General features: G+C 44.2%; 1 protein-coding gene across 1 annotated transcript in view; it reads left to right on the top strand.

Moving 5' to 3' along the window:
• Positions 1-16,104, top strand: part of RYR3 (ryanodine receptor 3) — a 374,244-nt gene that overhangs the window by 108,847 nt on the left and 249,293 nt on the right. The window contains exons 13-17 of the mRNA XM_065871700.1: positions 3,106-3,274; positions 4,614-4,749; positions 6,859-6,954; positions 8,430-8,548; positions 14,335-14,468. Coding sequence (XP_065727772.1) covers positions 3,106-3,274; positions 4,614-4,749; positions 6,859-6,954; positions 8,430-8,548; positions 14,335-14,468 — 654 coding nt within the window. The remainder of the gene's footprint in view (positions 1-3,105; positions 3,275-4,613; positions 4,750-6,858; positions 6,955-8,429; positions 8,549-14,334; positions 14,469-16,104) is intronic.

Raw genomic sequence — 16,104 nt, 5'->3', positions numbered from 1 at the left:
CCTTAATGTAGCTTTATAGTAAGTATTAAAATCAGGTAGAGTGAGTCCTCCTACAATTTTGTACTTTTTCTCAAAATTATTTTGTCTCTTCTAGGTCCTTTGCATTCCCATATAAATTTTAGGGTGAATTTGTCAATTTCTGTAAGAAAGTCTGCTAGGATTTTGATAGATGTTGCATTGGATCTATAGATCAGTTTCAGGAAATTTTTATCTTAATAATGAATCTTCCAATCCATAAACATAGAATGTCTGTCCATTTATTTATTCTTCTTGGATTCCTTTCAGCAAGATATTACAGTTTTCAGTGTATAAATCTTTCCCTTCTTTCGTAAAATTTATTCCTAAGTATTTATTTTTGACGCAACTACAAATGGAAATGATTTCTTAATTTCATTTCAGATCGTCCACTGCTGGTGTCTATAAATACTGGTATAGAGATTAATCATGTATCTTATGACTTAAATGAAATTTTTTATTCTACCGGGGATAATTTTTGGTGTGGATTCTTTAGAATTTTCTACATACCGGATCATGTCATCTGGGAATAAAAAGGTTTTTTTTTTTCTTTCCAATAAGAATGTCCTTTATTTCTATTTTATTTTATTTTGCACGATTGCACTGGATGGAACATCCACTGCAATGTGGAATAAAGCAGAGAGAACAGACATCCTTGTCTTGTTCCTGAACTAGTGGGAAAACATTTGGTCTTTGACCATTAAGTATGATGTTAACTACAGGGTTTTTGTAGATGCCCTTTATCAGGTTGAGGAAGTTCTCTTCTATTCCTAGTTTGCTAAGAGCTTTTTGTCTTCAATGAGCGTTAGATTTTGTCAGATTCTTTTTGTCTATTGAGATAGTGATGTGGTTTCATCCTTTATTTATATAGCTTATTACATTACCTGCTTGAAGATGTAACTGAAGTCTATTATTGTTGAATTGTCTATTTCTCCCTCAATTCTGTCAATTTTTGCTTCACATATTTTGGTCTCTGTTGTTGGGTGCTTTATGTTTATAATAGGTATATCTTCCCCCAAAATTGACTCTTATAATTATAAAACGTCTCCCTTTTTTTTTTCTTCAGTTTTCCCCAAGTGTTTCTCTTCTTTGAAATTGAAGTATAGTTGGTTTACAATATTATATTAGTTTCACGTGTACAGCGTAGTGATTCAGTATTTTTGCAGATTGCACTTCATTATAAGTTATCACAAGATAATGGCTATATTTCCCTGTGCCGTACAATATATCCTTCTTGCTTAGGTATTTTATACATAATAGTTTGTCTGTTAATCCCATACCCCTATTTTGTTCCTCCCCACTTCCCTCTCCCCTTGGTTAACCACAAGTTTGTTTTCTGTATCTGTGAGTCTGTTTTGCATATACATTCATTTGTATTATCTTTTAGATTCCAAATATAAGTGATATCATACAATATTTGTCTTTCTCTCTCTGACTTGTTTCACTCAGTATAATATTCTCAAGGTCCATCCACATTGGTGTAAATGGCAGAAGTTCATTCTTTTTTATGCCTGAGACCCGGGGCTTTCCAACCCTCTGTGTAGCAATGCACTGCCCCATCAAGCTACAGAAATGCCTGCAAACCTCTTCTTTCATCCTCATTTCTTATCACATGAAGAAACAAACACACTTTTCTCTAAACTGGCATGAGTATCTCTAGTAAATGCAAAATATTTCAAAAGAAAAAAAAGAGAGAGAGGGAGAGAGAAAAACAAACTCTGCAACTAGACCAGAAATACTGAGGAAAATGAATTCATTCTTCACTGAATCTAGAATTGGGGAGTCATTTCTGATTGGGTTTTTGTTCCCAAACCTTCACCTCATATCCACATGGGATTCTCTTCCTCTGTGTCCAATAATGTCCCGGAGAGTCATTAATAACCGCTGCCTGAGCACCTGCCATGGGCCAGAGGACACACTGCAGAGAAATACCTCCTGCCTGTAATTCACTCTTCTCTCATCATGTGCACTTGGCATTTTTATACAAAAATGGAATTATCGTTACCTCATAACCTGAGTGTTTTCAGGGCTTGTTCGTAAGCCTTTGCTTTAGGCCTAGATCACGATCTTTTCTTAGCGTGTGTCCAGTCTGATATATAAACGAATCTGATGTAAATGAAAGGACAGCTCATTAGAAATTGACCACCAAGGAAAAACCCTGATGTTATTTACACATGGAATCAGTTCCCGTTCTGCTGGGGCCACAGATGCAGTTCCATGAGGGCTGGGTCCATTTCCCCCTTCCTCTTCTTAGCCTTCACCTCTGAAAGGCTCACTGGTGTCCCCCTCTCAAGGAGATGGGAAAATGAAGGGTCATTTTGTCATCTGTGGAGGTTTGTGGTCTCTCTGTGTTGAAAGGATTTAACTTTAAGATTTGTTTGGAAAATTATGGCAGAGGGAGTCAGATGGACACACATACAGGATGGGAGGAACACAACAGAACAAGTGAGGGAGATGATGGGGATGTTGAGACAGAGAGGAAGGATGTTGAGAGATGGGACGCTAGGGGAGAGGCAGATAAACAGAGGAAGGGCACACAGAGGAAGGAGAGAGAGACAGATACAGAGAGCAAGGGAGACATCAACAAATGGGGTGGGGAAGCATACATACAGAACACATGGGGTGCCTGCACACACACAAATATGAAGAGAAAAACACACGCAGAGGTATCACAAAGATGCATGGAGAGAGACAGAAGACAAAGATGTAGATGGGGGAAGAGACCTACTGATGAAACCCCTTCCAGCCAATGCTTAACCCATTCCAAAAACGTGTGATAGTCTAAAAGAGCTATGGGTTAATAAGTTTATTATTTATAAACATGTTTCCACTTAAAAAGAAAAAATGATGGCAGACGGCCAAGGGTCATTTCCCTTGATTTATGAAATGGCTTTAACATTGAATCAGAAGTCCTCTCCCTTTGCTCTGTTTGTCGGCAAACTACAATTTGTGGTCATCTGTACAGCGACTAGCCCAGGCAGCAGTCCGTGTGCCCAGAGTGGGGCAGGGAGGAGCCAGAACCTAGTGGACACTTGTCAGAGCCCTGCTGGGGACCCACTGCCTGAGCCGCGTCCATATTTGTGGTTTTAGTGGAAACAGCCGCACAGCAGCCCCTGTCACCCTGCCGATAGAAGAGGTCCTGCAGACCTTACACGACTTGATCGCCTACTTCCAGCCCCCGGAGGAGGAGATGCAGCATGAGAACAGGCAGAACAAGCTCCGCTCACTCAAAAACAGACAGAATCTTTTCAAGGAAGAGGTAAGTCCAAAACGTTAGAAATTGAGATTCTCTTTGTGTCCAGAGCTAAAGTACCCCCAATGACTACAATTTAGCTTTGTCTCCATGCATGCACGTGTTTAAGAAAGAGACAGAGAACAAGAGAGAGAGGAAGCTGGAAAGAAAAGGATTCCCTGGAAGCCGCCCTTCCCTGTAGGCACCCCTGATCACATTAGCAGTGAACATTGTCACGCTTGTATGTTGGCACGTTCAAACCAGATTAATTTAAAGCCTCAGTGTCACCTATGTATCCAAAATTCATCTTCCATAAATCTCAGCTATGAGCGTATGGCATTGGCTGTGATCACCACATTTTGGAAGGTGTCAGAATTACCCTGGAAACTTGTTGGAAAAATACAGATGCCGAGGTTCCACCACATCAGAAATGCCTGAGGAGCTGGTTTGAGAGATACGGATGCTGCTATGTCTCAAGTCGAACTTGAGCATCTAAGTCACTTGGGATGGGGCCCGGATATAGGAGAAATACTAACTTGGGGCTCTAGGGACCCTCGCCCTAGTTCTGGCTCCATCCCTGGCTGTGTGTGTCCTTAGACAAGTCACATGCCTTTTCTGAACTTGGACGTGATGATTTGGCACTAATTGGAAGGCCATGGTCATATTCCTGCAGCCCCCCATTCCTGGACACAGGGCTCGTCCCTTGGGCGTTTCCAAAGTTGATGGCATGGGAAGTAGACCCCGTCCCTACCCAGCTTTCTGATGTGAGCAGACTTTGGCTGGGGGAACATTCTGTGTGCCTTATAGGTCTGCTGAAAGTACACTTAACACCTCCCTCCTGCTCTTTAAGAACAGCTGGGCACCGATATTTTTACTGGGCGGTATAGTATTGTAAATTAGCTGAAAAGTAGTTTAAAATCCTCTTTTAGTCTTATTGTCTGTAAATTCCACCTCTTTTCAAGGGGATGGGGAGATGTCTTGTGCATCTAAGAGAAAAATGGGTCCTATATCCAGGGCTGTTTCTGGGTGAGTCAGAATCATTTCACACCTGACACAGGGCAGGCTTCTGTGAGACTCATTCATGCTCCCCCTTCCTCAGTATGTCCTCGGATTGAGTTAAACACGTGGGGAGCAAACCCGTCAGAGGAGACTGCTGATACTCCCCAAATGGATGCTATTTAGGTCCCTGAGGCATAAAAATGCATGTTTTGTTTTGGGGAGGAAAAAACAACATCCAAACTGGCACCATGAAGTGGTGCATATTAGCGTTATCAGCTTTAAAAGGTGAATGATATTGGAGAGGAAAGAGCAAAAGGGATCCCATGATCTTAAGTATTTTTTCTTTTTGCCCAACTCACCTTCACAGGGAATGTTGGCCCTTGTGTTAAACTGCATTGATCGCTTAAATATCTACAATAGCATAGCACACTTCACAGGGATTGCCAGGGAGGAGAGTGGGATGGCCTGGAAAGAAATTCTGAACCTCCTCTACAAATTGCTGGGTAAGTACATACCCAGAGCCCTCTCCCTGGGAAGGTGGCCAAGGGTGGTCTGTAGGTATTTCCATGGGACAAGCTAAGGCTGTCATCCAGCCTCATTCTTTGGAAGCTTTTGTTAAATCATTTGATTCTAAGCCAGCCATTCATTCTGTTAACTGGTAGCGTATCGTACTTTCCAAACCGACAGCAAGATGTCAGCAAGTAGAAGCAAATAGTGATCAGTTTTGCCAAAACTACCTGTGAAACCCTTGACAGTCACACTCCCCGAACCTCAATTCTTCATCTTTAAAATGAAGCAAGACAAAAACACGTTTCAGGTACCCTCCGGTTCTAGACCTTTGACACCTGCAGTTTGAGGATGTTTACCCTCAACTGTGTGCCCTTTCACTGTCCACCTGTTGAGCCGTCATGATTCCTGCTGCTTTGGCCTGTTCCTTATTTCATTTTGGTGGAAAGAAAAAGGCAAAGAGTAGGGATGTTCCAGCATCCAGCCTTTCTTTTCACAACTATGAGCGTATGGTGACCTCCCGGTGCCTGCTGTAACTGATGCCATCACATGGGCCCGGGCTGCCAGGCTGCAGGAGGAAGACAGCATCAGCCTCTGCAAGAAGGTGGCCACCGGTAATGGCTCAGCCATGGTAACATGGCAGTATTTTCGTACTTCGCTGTGATGTAAATGCCCCATTGAGAGGAAGTCCATGGAAAGCTGAGCAGGCCAGAGGGGAGGCCAGAGAAGTCAGGTTGGACTCATTCTCTGTGTCAAGGGTCAGGCAGATTAGATTGCCACTTTATTTAGTGACCTCATAAAGTCTCTTCCAACTCTAACATTTTGTAGTGATGTGGCTCGAACTCAGTAGTAATTATCACAATAATAGCTAACATTTGTTGAGTTCTGTATGCCAGGCAGTACAATATCTCTTTTTGATCCACAGAGCAACACTGTGAGGTGTAGGTACCAATTTATTGATGCAGAAACAGATGCTAAGAAATGCTCATAACTTAGCTAAGGTCACATATGTCGTAAGTGATGGAACTGTTTTGAGCCCAGACAGCCTGACCCCAGAGCCTCGAGGTTAATCCCTTGCTAGGGCCAACCCGAAAAGTGGGGTAGGAGCTCAGACTGAATTCTGCCCTCCGGTGACCGTGCAGGTACAAAGCAGAGGTCCTGAGGAAGACACTTCCTTATCCAAGTACCTTACAAACATCTGTCAAACCCGCAGTCTTTGAAAGCCAACAGCGTGAAGAACAGGCTACTTGGGGGCCAGTCAACTTACATGGACTTATTCCAGAGTTGCATCTACACTACAGGCCTATGGAGAGAAGTTTACTTGGTCTAGATAGGTGGAAACCTAATGACAGCATATTCTCTCTCTCCCTTTACAGTATCACCTACCAGTGGGCCTCAGATAACCAGCAAAGCACCGGAATCAGCTGGAGGGCTGGTTAAAACACAGATGTTGGGCCCCATCCCCAGAGCTTCTGGTTCAGTAGATCTGGGATAAGGCCAGAGAAATTGTGTTTTTAACAAGTTCTCAGTGATACTGACATTCCTCTCCAGGGATACACTTTGGGAACCACTGTCATGTACTGATGTGTTTTAGATATTTTAGAGTTTTCATGTTTTGTTATGACTTGCCTATTAGTTTAACCAGCCTTTTCAGTTGTGTTCATTTGAATGCCTTCCTTTAGCACCGAAGAACAGCAGGTCTCTAGCTAGAGTTAAGAAAACATTAGAGGAAATTGAATTCTTAAGCCAGTAACCAAGCAGATATTATTTTCTTGCTTGTCACTATCTGAAGTAATTTTATTAATTTGTGTGTACATTGTCTCTCTCTCTCTCCTGTTTCACGAAGGCAGGGAATCTGTTGTTGCAATAGAACCCACTGCTTTATTCCCAGCAAGTAGACAGATGCCTGGTACACAGTAGAATCTCTGAAAATATTTGAGTGAATGGTAGATTTTTTACTCTCCAAAATGTAGAAACAGGATTGTATCAAAGGGCTTGGGAGGGGAAGAGTGTTAAAGCAGGTGGAGTATTGAACAGCACCCCAAGTTCTCAGGCCCATCACTGTGCCATTTAACCTGCATGATCAAATGTGTTCTTGTTCACAGCTGCTCTCATTCGTGGAAACAGAAACAATTGCGCTCAATTCTCCAATAACCTTGATTGGCTAATCAGCAAATTGGACAGACTAGAATCTTCCTCAGGTAAGATGTGATAGGAAACAGAACTGGAGAAGGTGGGGTTTTTTAATTTCTGTTAAAACAAAGAAAACAAAGTTGAATCTCTGAACAATTCTTTTTTCCACTGGATTGCAAGCAATCCTCAATAATTACTTCGACGAAAAGAAATATAAAGTCCTAAATTTTCCTGGCACTCTTATAACTTGATTGAACAACTTTAACCCATGCTTCAAATATCTTTCCTTTTCTGCTTCATTTTTCACTTTTTGCCTTCATCTCCACCCTCTGGGTTCTTGACTCGCCCTCTCCCCACCCCAGGGTGCTGGTCCCCTTCTAACTGCTACTTGGACTGTTATTCTCTGGGTTTCTAAACCCTGTCTGGACGTAGTGCTCTCAGCTCTTTGGTTAGAAGCAGGTCTGAAGGATGACCAAGAACTTAGAGGAAATGATAATCCTCATACCCCCTGAATCACCCTTAACATCCTATCTAGAGCCCTTCGTGGTGACTCCCAGAGAATTTGAGCCAAGAAGAGCGGTCATCGTTGGTAAGTGACCATGCCCTGAGGCTCTGCAGTTTGCTTCCTCAGAGATGAGAGAACGTGAAAGGTGTGGGCCCCCATCTGGGAAGCTAAAAGGTTTTTAATGCTCTTTTCATCGTCTAGAGATGGCAGGAGCTTGGACAGGCCAAGGCAAGGCTCCTCCAGGACCATCCACCTACATATGTCTTCTTCCAAAGCCTCTGTTTTCTTCAGTGCCTCCACCCATGGGCCAGACTACATTTTAGGGTAATTGATGAAAACCTTGAAAGAAACAGAATCAAGAGGAATCTTCTCAATAGAACCAAGAAAGATATTGGCCAACGACTTCCCATGCATTTCCACCCCGGTGTTAACCCTGTAGGTGCTAGGCTGCAAGGGCACCTGTTAGTTTTTCTTCAACCTTCACTTAATACAGAAAACCATCCAGTGTGCCCAGGAAAGGGCACAAAGCCAAATAGCCTTTATTTGTGAGCTTATAGTTTACTGACATAGCAGTGCCTCTAAAATAAAATTCTGGGATGATTCCTAGAAAAATTCTTATTCAAGGAACACTCAGACTATTTTCTAAATTACTTGAATGACCTTTAGCATTTATAGTAAACTAAGTATCCCATTTTCCATCTGTTTTTAAATTAAGTATTGTTTGGTTTGATCAAATTAAGAATTCTCTTTTAAAGCTGCTTCTCTACACAGAAGGATCCTGGCTTTGTCCAGGAAGAGGGAGATGGGGTTAGTGATGAACAAACTCACTTCTGAATTACAGACTGGTTGGCCTCAGAGGCTCCTGAAGTGAGCCATCCGAGGTGGCTGCATTTTTCTTCTGGCTGGAAGTATTTAATAGATTCAAAGAAATGATGATACTCTGTTCACTCAGGATGGTCCTTTCACCCTCAGGTTTCTAATTATAATCAGTTCTGCAGGTTATTTAATGTCCAAATGGTTTTTGTGGTATTCGCGTAGGTATCTTGGAAGTTTTGCACTGCATCCTGATTGAAAGCCCAGAAGCCTTAAACCTGATAGCAGAAGGCCACATCAAGTCAATCATCTCCCTGTTGGATAAGCACGGGCGAAATCACAAGGTGGGTATAGAAAGAACCCCAAACGGTGATTAACTTTACTTGGCTTTTCCCTTTCTGCTGCTTAATAAGTGTTTTGTGTTACTGAGAGGATGTTGACTACTCTCTTTCTTGGCTTTGATTTAAAATAATAATAATAATACTACCTTTGGAAACTGAGGTCCTGAAAGACCCTTCCTCCCTAGGAGCACACTCCGAGCCAGTCACGCTGGATCTTGGGTGGTCCCCTCAGTTTCCACCAGCTTCCCAAGCCTGGCTCATCATTACCCCTTAACCCACAGCTGGCTGTGTGTGGGGTGCTCAAACCCATACGAGGCCAGCTGCAGGATTCGCGCGCACCCTCGGGTCTAAGAGCTTTAGTAGTGAAACAGCTAATACCAAGCTTTGTGAAGAAGCTGTACAGAAATCAGATTTAGAATGATGTAGAAAGTCTTGGCAACATGGCATGTTCTCAAATGAAATCAGACTTGCCATGAGTCAAACCAGGTGAAGTAAGTGGATCTGCATGAACAAGCCGGAGGGGGCAAGCTGTGGGGCTCTCCCTCTGATACAAAACAGGTGTGTGACCTTGCGCCCCAGTCATTTCAGCGGTAAAATGGAGCCATCGCCAGCTCACTTATGAAGGTGGAATGCTACATCAAGTTTTTCTGAGGTCTCTTAAAGTTCTAACATCTCCATTTTTATGGCATTATATCTCTAAGCCACAATGATCTTGGGAAAGTGTATTAAAATATGTCTTAACCTGACCCTTCGACATCTGCCCCATATATGGGTGTTGCTGTGATGACTTGTTAGCGAGCAGGCAGGTACTCCAAGGCTGAGGGGGTGCATTTCAAGAGCAGATGGCATAATTGGATGTGAGGGATGGCCTCTGGGCTCATGTGGAGTGGAGAGAACCCAGCTTGGTCACTGGCCCTCTCTGCTCGCCATCAGATGGGGGCGCTGCACATCGGAGACATGTCTCAGGCGGTCCAGGAGAACAAGCCTCCGTAGCACTGCTTGGATGATAGGTATCATCCTTAGGAAACAACAACAAAAAAAGCTGTGGTCCTCAGCATCTGTGAAATTGCCTGGCAAAGAACAAAAAGAGATATATGGGGGCCGTAATTGCTTTCCCAAATGTGGTAAATCAAAAGCAGGCATGAGGCCCCTGCTTCAGCCCAGCTTCGCTACGTTCCAACGTGTTCCTTCCTGTCTGCAAAGTGTAATGAGGGTAATTGATAAGCACCCGGGTAACCTGTGGCCTGAGCCATGAGCTATGGGCACATGTCAAGAGGAGCCCTTAGACAGGAAAGCTGCCCTCGTTTCGTTGCTCCCAGGACTGCTTTACGGTCAGAACACACTTAGTAAATAACCAGTTTTGCAATGGCTTCTTTCAGCTTTTCCAGAAACCGCCAAAACTGTATCTGTCTTCAAAACTTAGTTCAGATGCCACCCCCTCCATGAAGCTTTTTCTGAATCCCAGTTGGACATGATCTCCTCTCCTCGATCCTTGTACAACTGTGCACACTGTTACATGGTGTCTCCACTCTGCCTTTCCTTATATAACATGTATACTTCTCTCAGAGACTAAGTTCCTTTACAGCAGGGACCTTGTAGACCCCATAGTGCCCAGCTCATACGTTATACCCGACAGGCATTTAATCCATGTTTGTTGAAGGTGTAATGACTGAATTAGAGGAATGGATGCGTAGAACCAGAATCTACTCCTGTCTCATCTTGAATGATTGGATGGTAGCTCACATATACGTACAAGTCTCATCTCATCCAACAGATGGCTCTTAGTAGTAAGAAACACACTGACTATGTTGGTAGCACCAATGTTATTGGGTAAAAAGAACAATTACTGAAAATTATGACAGTTACCCTCTAATTTTTCTATGGAGTAAGCATGTAATAATAAAAGCAAAATATGCCCTTTTCCCTTGTCCCTCCACAACCTACCTTACTCCAAACCTGCTCAGTGTTATCACAGATTAATATGTTTTATTGTCTTCTTTGTTTCACAAGGATTTGGAGCCACGTGTGAGAAACATACATGGTAAAGTAGTAATATCATTGGTCCTGAGAAAGTATAAATCAGAACTGAAAAGTTAACCTGGGGTGGGGATTTGGGGCAGGAGGGGGCGGTGCAGAAGAGAGCACAGGGAAGCAAACCATTAACTCCCACAGACCTGCTACAGTAGCTCCACAAAATCACCTCTGAGTTCCCAGGCAGCCAACGTAGACGCGTTCCCAACCACCCAGTTCGCGCATCCACAGCGAGAACAGAATCTGTTCCTCAGGGGCAGCAAAGCACTCATTTCTCAAATATACAACTTGACCAAAAATTCACAGAATTAAGTACATTTTGCTTTTTTTTTTTGCTGTACACGGGCCTCTCACTGTTGTGGCCTCTCCCGTTGCAGAGCACAGACTCTGGACGCGCAGGCTCAGCAGCCATGGCTCACGGGCCCAGCCGCTCTGCGGCATGTGGGATCTTCCCAGACCGGGGCACGAACCCGTGTCCCCTGCATCGGCAGGCGGATTCTCAACCACTGCGCCACCAGGGAAGCCCCATTTTGCATTTTTAAAAATTGTTTTTATAGATAAGTCTGAGGACAAAACTGCAACAGCCAAATGATATGTCCATGGATGTACAATACCTATTTCTTACCTTTAAAGCAGAATTCCCCCAGGAGCCTGTGTCTGGGGTAGTGACTAATGGAGATTAAAAGCACAAGAGAGGATCTTAGATGAAATGTGGTGTCTTTGAAGAAAATGATTACAACTAAGTAGCAAATGAATCCACAAAGTGGGCCAGGGAAATTCTCAAGTTGGGCCAGTGTACAGATTAGAGAAGCCTAATGCCTAAGACAGACAACCCCAAATTCTCACAGTGAAGTCATTGTCTGAGGCCAGCCAGTGGGAGGGCTCCGTGCTGTGTGGCCGTTCAGAAACACAGGCTCCTTCTGTGTAGCGGCCCCACTGTCCCCCAGGACAGGACTTCACAGACTGTCATGTGCTTATGAATCTCTTGGGAATCGTGGTAAAATGAAGGGTCTGATCTGGTAAGTCCGGGGGTAGGTCTGAGCATCTGTACTTCTGGCATCCTAGGTGATGCCAGCGCTGCTGGATCCCAATAAGGAGACCCTTGGGATTTGTAATCCTTCCTTGGAACTCCACATCCAGCTGGAAAGAGAGAGGGAGGGTAGGGGCTAGGCATGAAAGCAGTGTACATCACATCCACCACTTTCCACTGGGCAGAACTCAGTCACGTGACCCCACAGAACTGCAAGGGAGGCTGGGAAATGTAGCCTCTCTGCTCAGGACAAGAAGGCAGAGTCTGGTGACCGCTGGGCAGTACCTGCCACAGCCAGCCACTCATCCCAGAGGTCACTGGGATGCTCCCTCTCTGTCAGAAAGTACAGATGACCCCTAGCACTGTGTGCATGTCCCCCACGTGGACTGGCCCATCTATACTCCCTTCACTTTTTTAAAAATTTTATTGGAGTATAGTTGATTAACAATGTTGTGTTAGTTTCAGGTGTACAGAAAGTGATTCAGTTACACGTATACGCATATTCATTCTTTTTCAGATTCTTTTCCCATATAGGTTATTACAGAATATTGGGTGGAGTTCCCTGTGCTATGCAGTAGGTCCTTGTTGGTTATCTATTTTTTATATAGTACTGTGTGGGTGTTAATCCCAAGCTCCTAATTTATCCCCTTCTCCACGTTTCCCCTTTGGTAACCATAAATTTGTGTTTGAAATCTGTGAGTCTGTTTCTGTTTTATAAATAAGTTCATTTATATCATTTTTTAAAATTTAGTTTTCACATATGAGTGATATCATATGATATTTGTCTTTCTCTGTCTGACTTACTTCACTTAGTATGTCATCTCTATGTCCATCCATGTTGCTGCAAATGACATTATTTCATTCTTTTTTATGGCTAATATTCCATTGTATATATGTATCACATCTTCTTATCCATTCCTCTGTCGATGGACATTTAGGTTGCTTCCATGTCCTGGCTATTGTAAACAACACTGCAGTGAACATTGGGGTGCATGTATCTTTTTGAATTATGGTTTTCTGCAGGTATGTGCCCAGGAGTGGAATTGCTGGCACCCTTCACTTTTAAAAGAACCCATTTAAACTTTTTCAGAAAAGGGAGTTTGCCCCTATTTCCCATTTTACCCAAAGAAATGCCTTCTAAAACAAAGCCTGAACGATGTCAGCACATTCTTTATGGTATCATTTATTTGTAGGCGACATACTACTCCCTTAGTCTGTGTGCTTTTCACCAAGGCTTTTTTCTTCTCACTGTTCCTATTGTATGTGGATTAAGCTCTGCTTTTCTTCCGGCTGTGACAGCAAGGCTCCTACATCTGTCACTCCAAGGCAAAACAGATGAAAATGTGTGATAGGCTGGATGATAAGTATTTAATTTCCTGGCCATCTATGGCTCTTTTCTTAGAGTGGGAAATTATCCTCTGGATTTCCAGTGCCACAGTCAATATGTTTCGCGGAGTAGTAATGGTGAGAATCCTCCGTAAAACTGCCTTTGGGGTTCTTTTCTGCTTGTCCCGTAATTGTACTTTGTATTTATCTGGAATGAAATTGACATGCAGGGAGTCAGGTAGAAAATTAGTGTGTGAGAATTATGGATACAAATGCCATCAACAACCTAAAGCCATCCAACCCCACCAAGCATTGAGTCTTCGGTGGTCACCTTGTGAGACTGAACTGCGGCTGCCCCCTCCCTGTCAGCCCAGCCTGCCACAGTCCTGGCCGTTATTTAGCCCCTGCTGTTTGCACAGTCCTCCCCGTAGCGGGGAGAGGGAGGAGAGTGCCTGGCCCAGCAGCTTGCTCTGCCACCATAGGAACACAAAATCTGTATGAATGAGGACGCAGCACAAGGAGGCGGGGCAGACAGGCCAGCACGTGGCGGAAGCGGAAGCGGCCGGAGGCTGTTCCCACTTCCCAGGTGGCTGGAGAACGATGTGGATTAGGGACAGCGCACGACGGGTCTGGTAGATTCAGGGGCCGCCTGGTTTGCTTGCTCTTGTGGTTTGCTCTCACTCTAAGGGGGAGAAACGGTAGGTGAAATGTTTTTGAGTCGGGATTTCTGGGAATATAAGGGTATCTTAGTGAGCTTTGATAATATCACAGCAAGAGACCCAAGACTCGGGATCTGCCCTGCTCTCCTCTGCCCCACCCACGTGAGTCCCAAGCCTGCTCTGAGCAAGGGACCGTAGCCAAATGGGAATCGTGGTGTGTTTCAGGAAGCATTGTATGAATGCCTCCGGATCTGCAGAGGGTCCCCAAGGCCAGGCAGGAGCACAAGTGTCAGCTTGAGGCCCACGGAGGGCCTTCTAGCACCTACCCTGAGAGGAGGTTGTGCCTGGGTTTTGTGCCCTAGATGACTCACCTCTCCCTAGTCCTGGCCCTGGCTGGGATATTAACCTAGACAGGCTGTCTTCAGAGCTCAGACTCTTACCCACTTTAACAGAACAGTGACCACAGGTGCCATGCCTAGTTTGGAGGGATGGGGCACAAGACTAGGGCAGAGCAGTTAGAAGGAAGCCCAGCCTCATTTTCCCGAGGGGCAGCAGGCTCCCGGGCATCACTCGCTCATGCCTGGTGAGACAGGTGCAGCTTTCTTGACTCTAAACAGGTCCTCGCACCTGTCACCTGGCCCCCACCTTCACGAGACCTGCTTCCTTCATGTGCTGGCCATCAGGTCCTGCCTGCTGTGCCCTCCTAGGGGTCCTAAGGTCTGGCGGCGTGTGTCCTGCTGCAGGTTCTGGACGTGCTGTGTTCCCTCTGTCTCTGCAATGGGGTCGCAGTGAGAGCCAACCAGAATCTGATCTGTGACAACTTGCTGCCCCAGAGAAACCTGCTCCTGCAGACGCGGCTCATTAACGATGTGACAAGGTAAGGCCACCATCGTCATTCCAAATGCCCATCTTGTCCCCAGAAAGGAAAGGAAGAGGGCTGATCTCAACTCCAAAGCCACCTGCCCATCATTTCTGTGCTGATGCAGCCGCGTAAGACGAGACCAGGCAAATGTGTACTTTTTTAGGGCCTTGTACTCCAATCCCTTCAGCTGAGTTTCTCAAACTTCTCCTGTAAAACAGCCAAAGGTAGAGTAAATATATCATCTGAGGGCTAAAGAATTTGGCCTTGAGAGAGGGGTCTACCATGTTTTATATTAAACATTAATGCATCTCTTATACCTTCTTCCTGACGTATTTATTTTTATTTTGCTGTACCAACACTTTTTTCTAAAAATCTTTTAATAGAGTGGATGTCCCATGTTGAGACCATGATTTCTTGTGTCCTCTGGCACATGGCCGTTTACCCCAGGGCCATCTGTGAAGGCCAGGGTGAAGTTCACGGGCCCATGCAGAACCCTGGCCTACTGGTCCATACATGCGGCCACATGGGAGTCATGAACTCACTGGGCCTGGACTAGGGACCAACTTCAGCAACTTTCCACCTAGGCCCGCTCTCTACCCTGCAATGTGAGAAAAGAACCTCCCCTCAGAAGTGTAGAGCAGGCTCTGGTCTGCAAGCATCACACAGACTCTGCTGTGTACCAGTCTCGTTTTTCCCTTGTGAACCCCAAACTGACATAGCCCCAGCCCAGGCCAGTGGACCTCTAAGAGTAGGATTCCAACCAGGACAACTCCAAGTAGTTTGTGCCAAGCTTTCTAACCATTTTTGCTGGATACATTAAAACCTCTATCCCTTAACAAAGTTGCCTAATAGTGATGTCTCCACACACCCCCTCCACCTTTTTTGTCATCAAGCTTGAATTTTTTTTTAGCTTTATTGAGGTATAATTGACAAACAGAAGTGTAAGATATTTAAAATATACGATGTGATGGTTTGGTACACATATACATTGTGAAAGGATTCTCCCCATCGAGTTAATTAACACATCCAGCACCTCACACATTTACCTTTTTTTTTTTTTTAATGAGAACGTGTGAGTTCTACTCTCTTAATGAATTTCAACTATACAATAGAGTGTTATCAACTATAGTCACCGTGTTAAATCCTTAGACTTTATTCATCTTATAAGTGAACGTTTGTGCCCTTTTACCAATCTCTCCCTATCCCCCCAACCCTACCCTTGCTCTCTGGAAACCACTTTTCTGCTCTTTCTAGGAGTTGGACTTTTTCTTTTTTTTTATGGATTCCACAGGTAATTGATACCATGCAGTATTTCTCTTTCTCTGTCTGGATTATTTCTAATAGTGACTTCTTAATGCTTTCAAGAGGCCATTGTTATTAATAAGGCCCAGGGGGAAAAGCTGATGCTATGAAAATGGTTTGGGGGTCCTTAAACCAATTTACCAGAAGATGGAACTTGAGTAAGTCAGTTCTTTCACTTAGAGAAGAAACAAGGGTTTGTAATCATACAACTCTGTATGACGTTTTCATCATCTTTACCTGTGGATGGCACTCAGTAAACGTTGGTTGCCTTGAATAGAATATTTGAAGAGATATCCTTTATATTTTATAAGGGAATTAATGTTGTCCTGACACCTCCCACTAAGAACTT

This window comes from Phocoena phocoena, chromosome 2 (genome assembly GCF_963924675.1).
Source record: "Phocoena phocoena chromosome 2, mPhoPho1.1, whole genome shotgun sequence".
NCBI lineage: Eukaryota > Metazoa > Chordata > Mammalia > Artiodactyla > Phocoenidae > Phocoena > Phocoena phocoena.
Note: the sequence above shows the minus strand (reverse complement) of the source record. Positions and strands in the feature narration are given on the sequence as shown.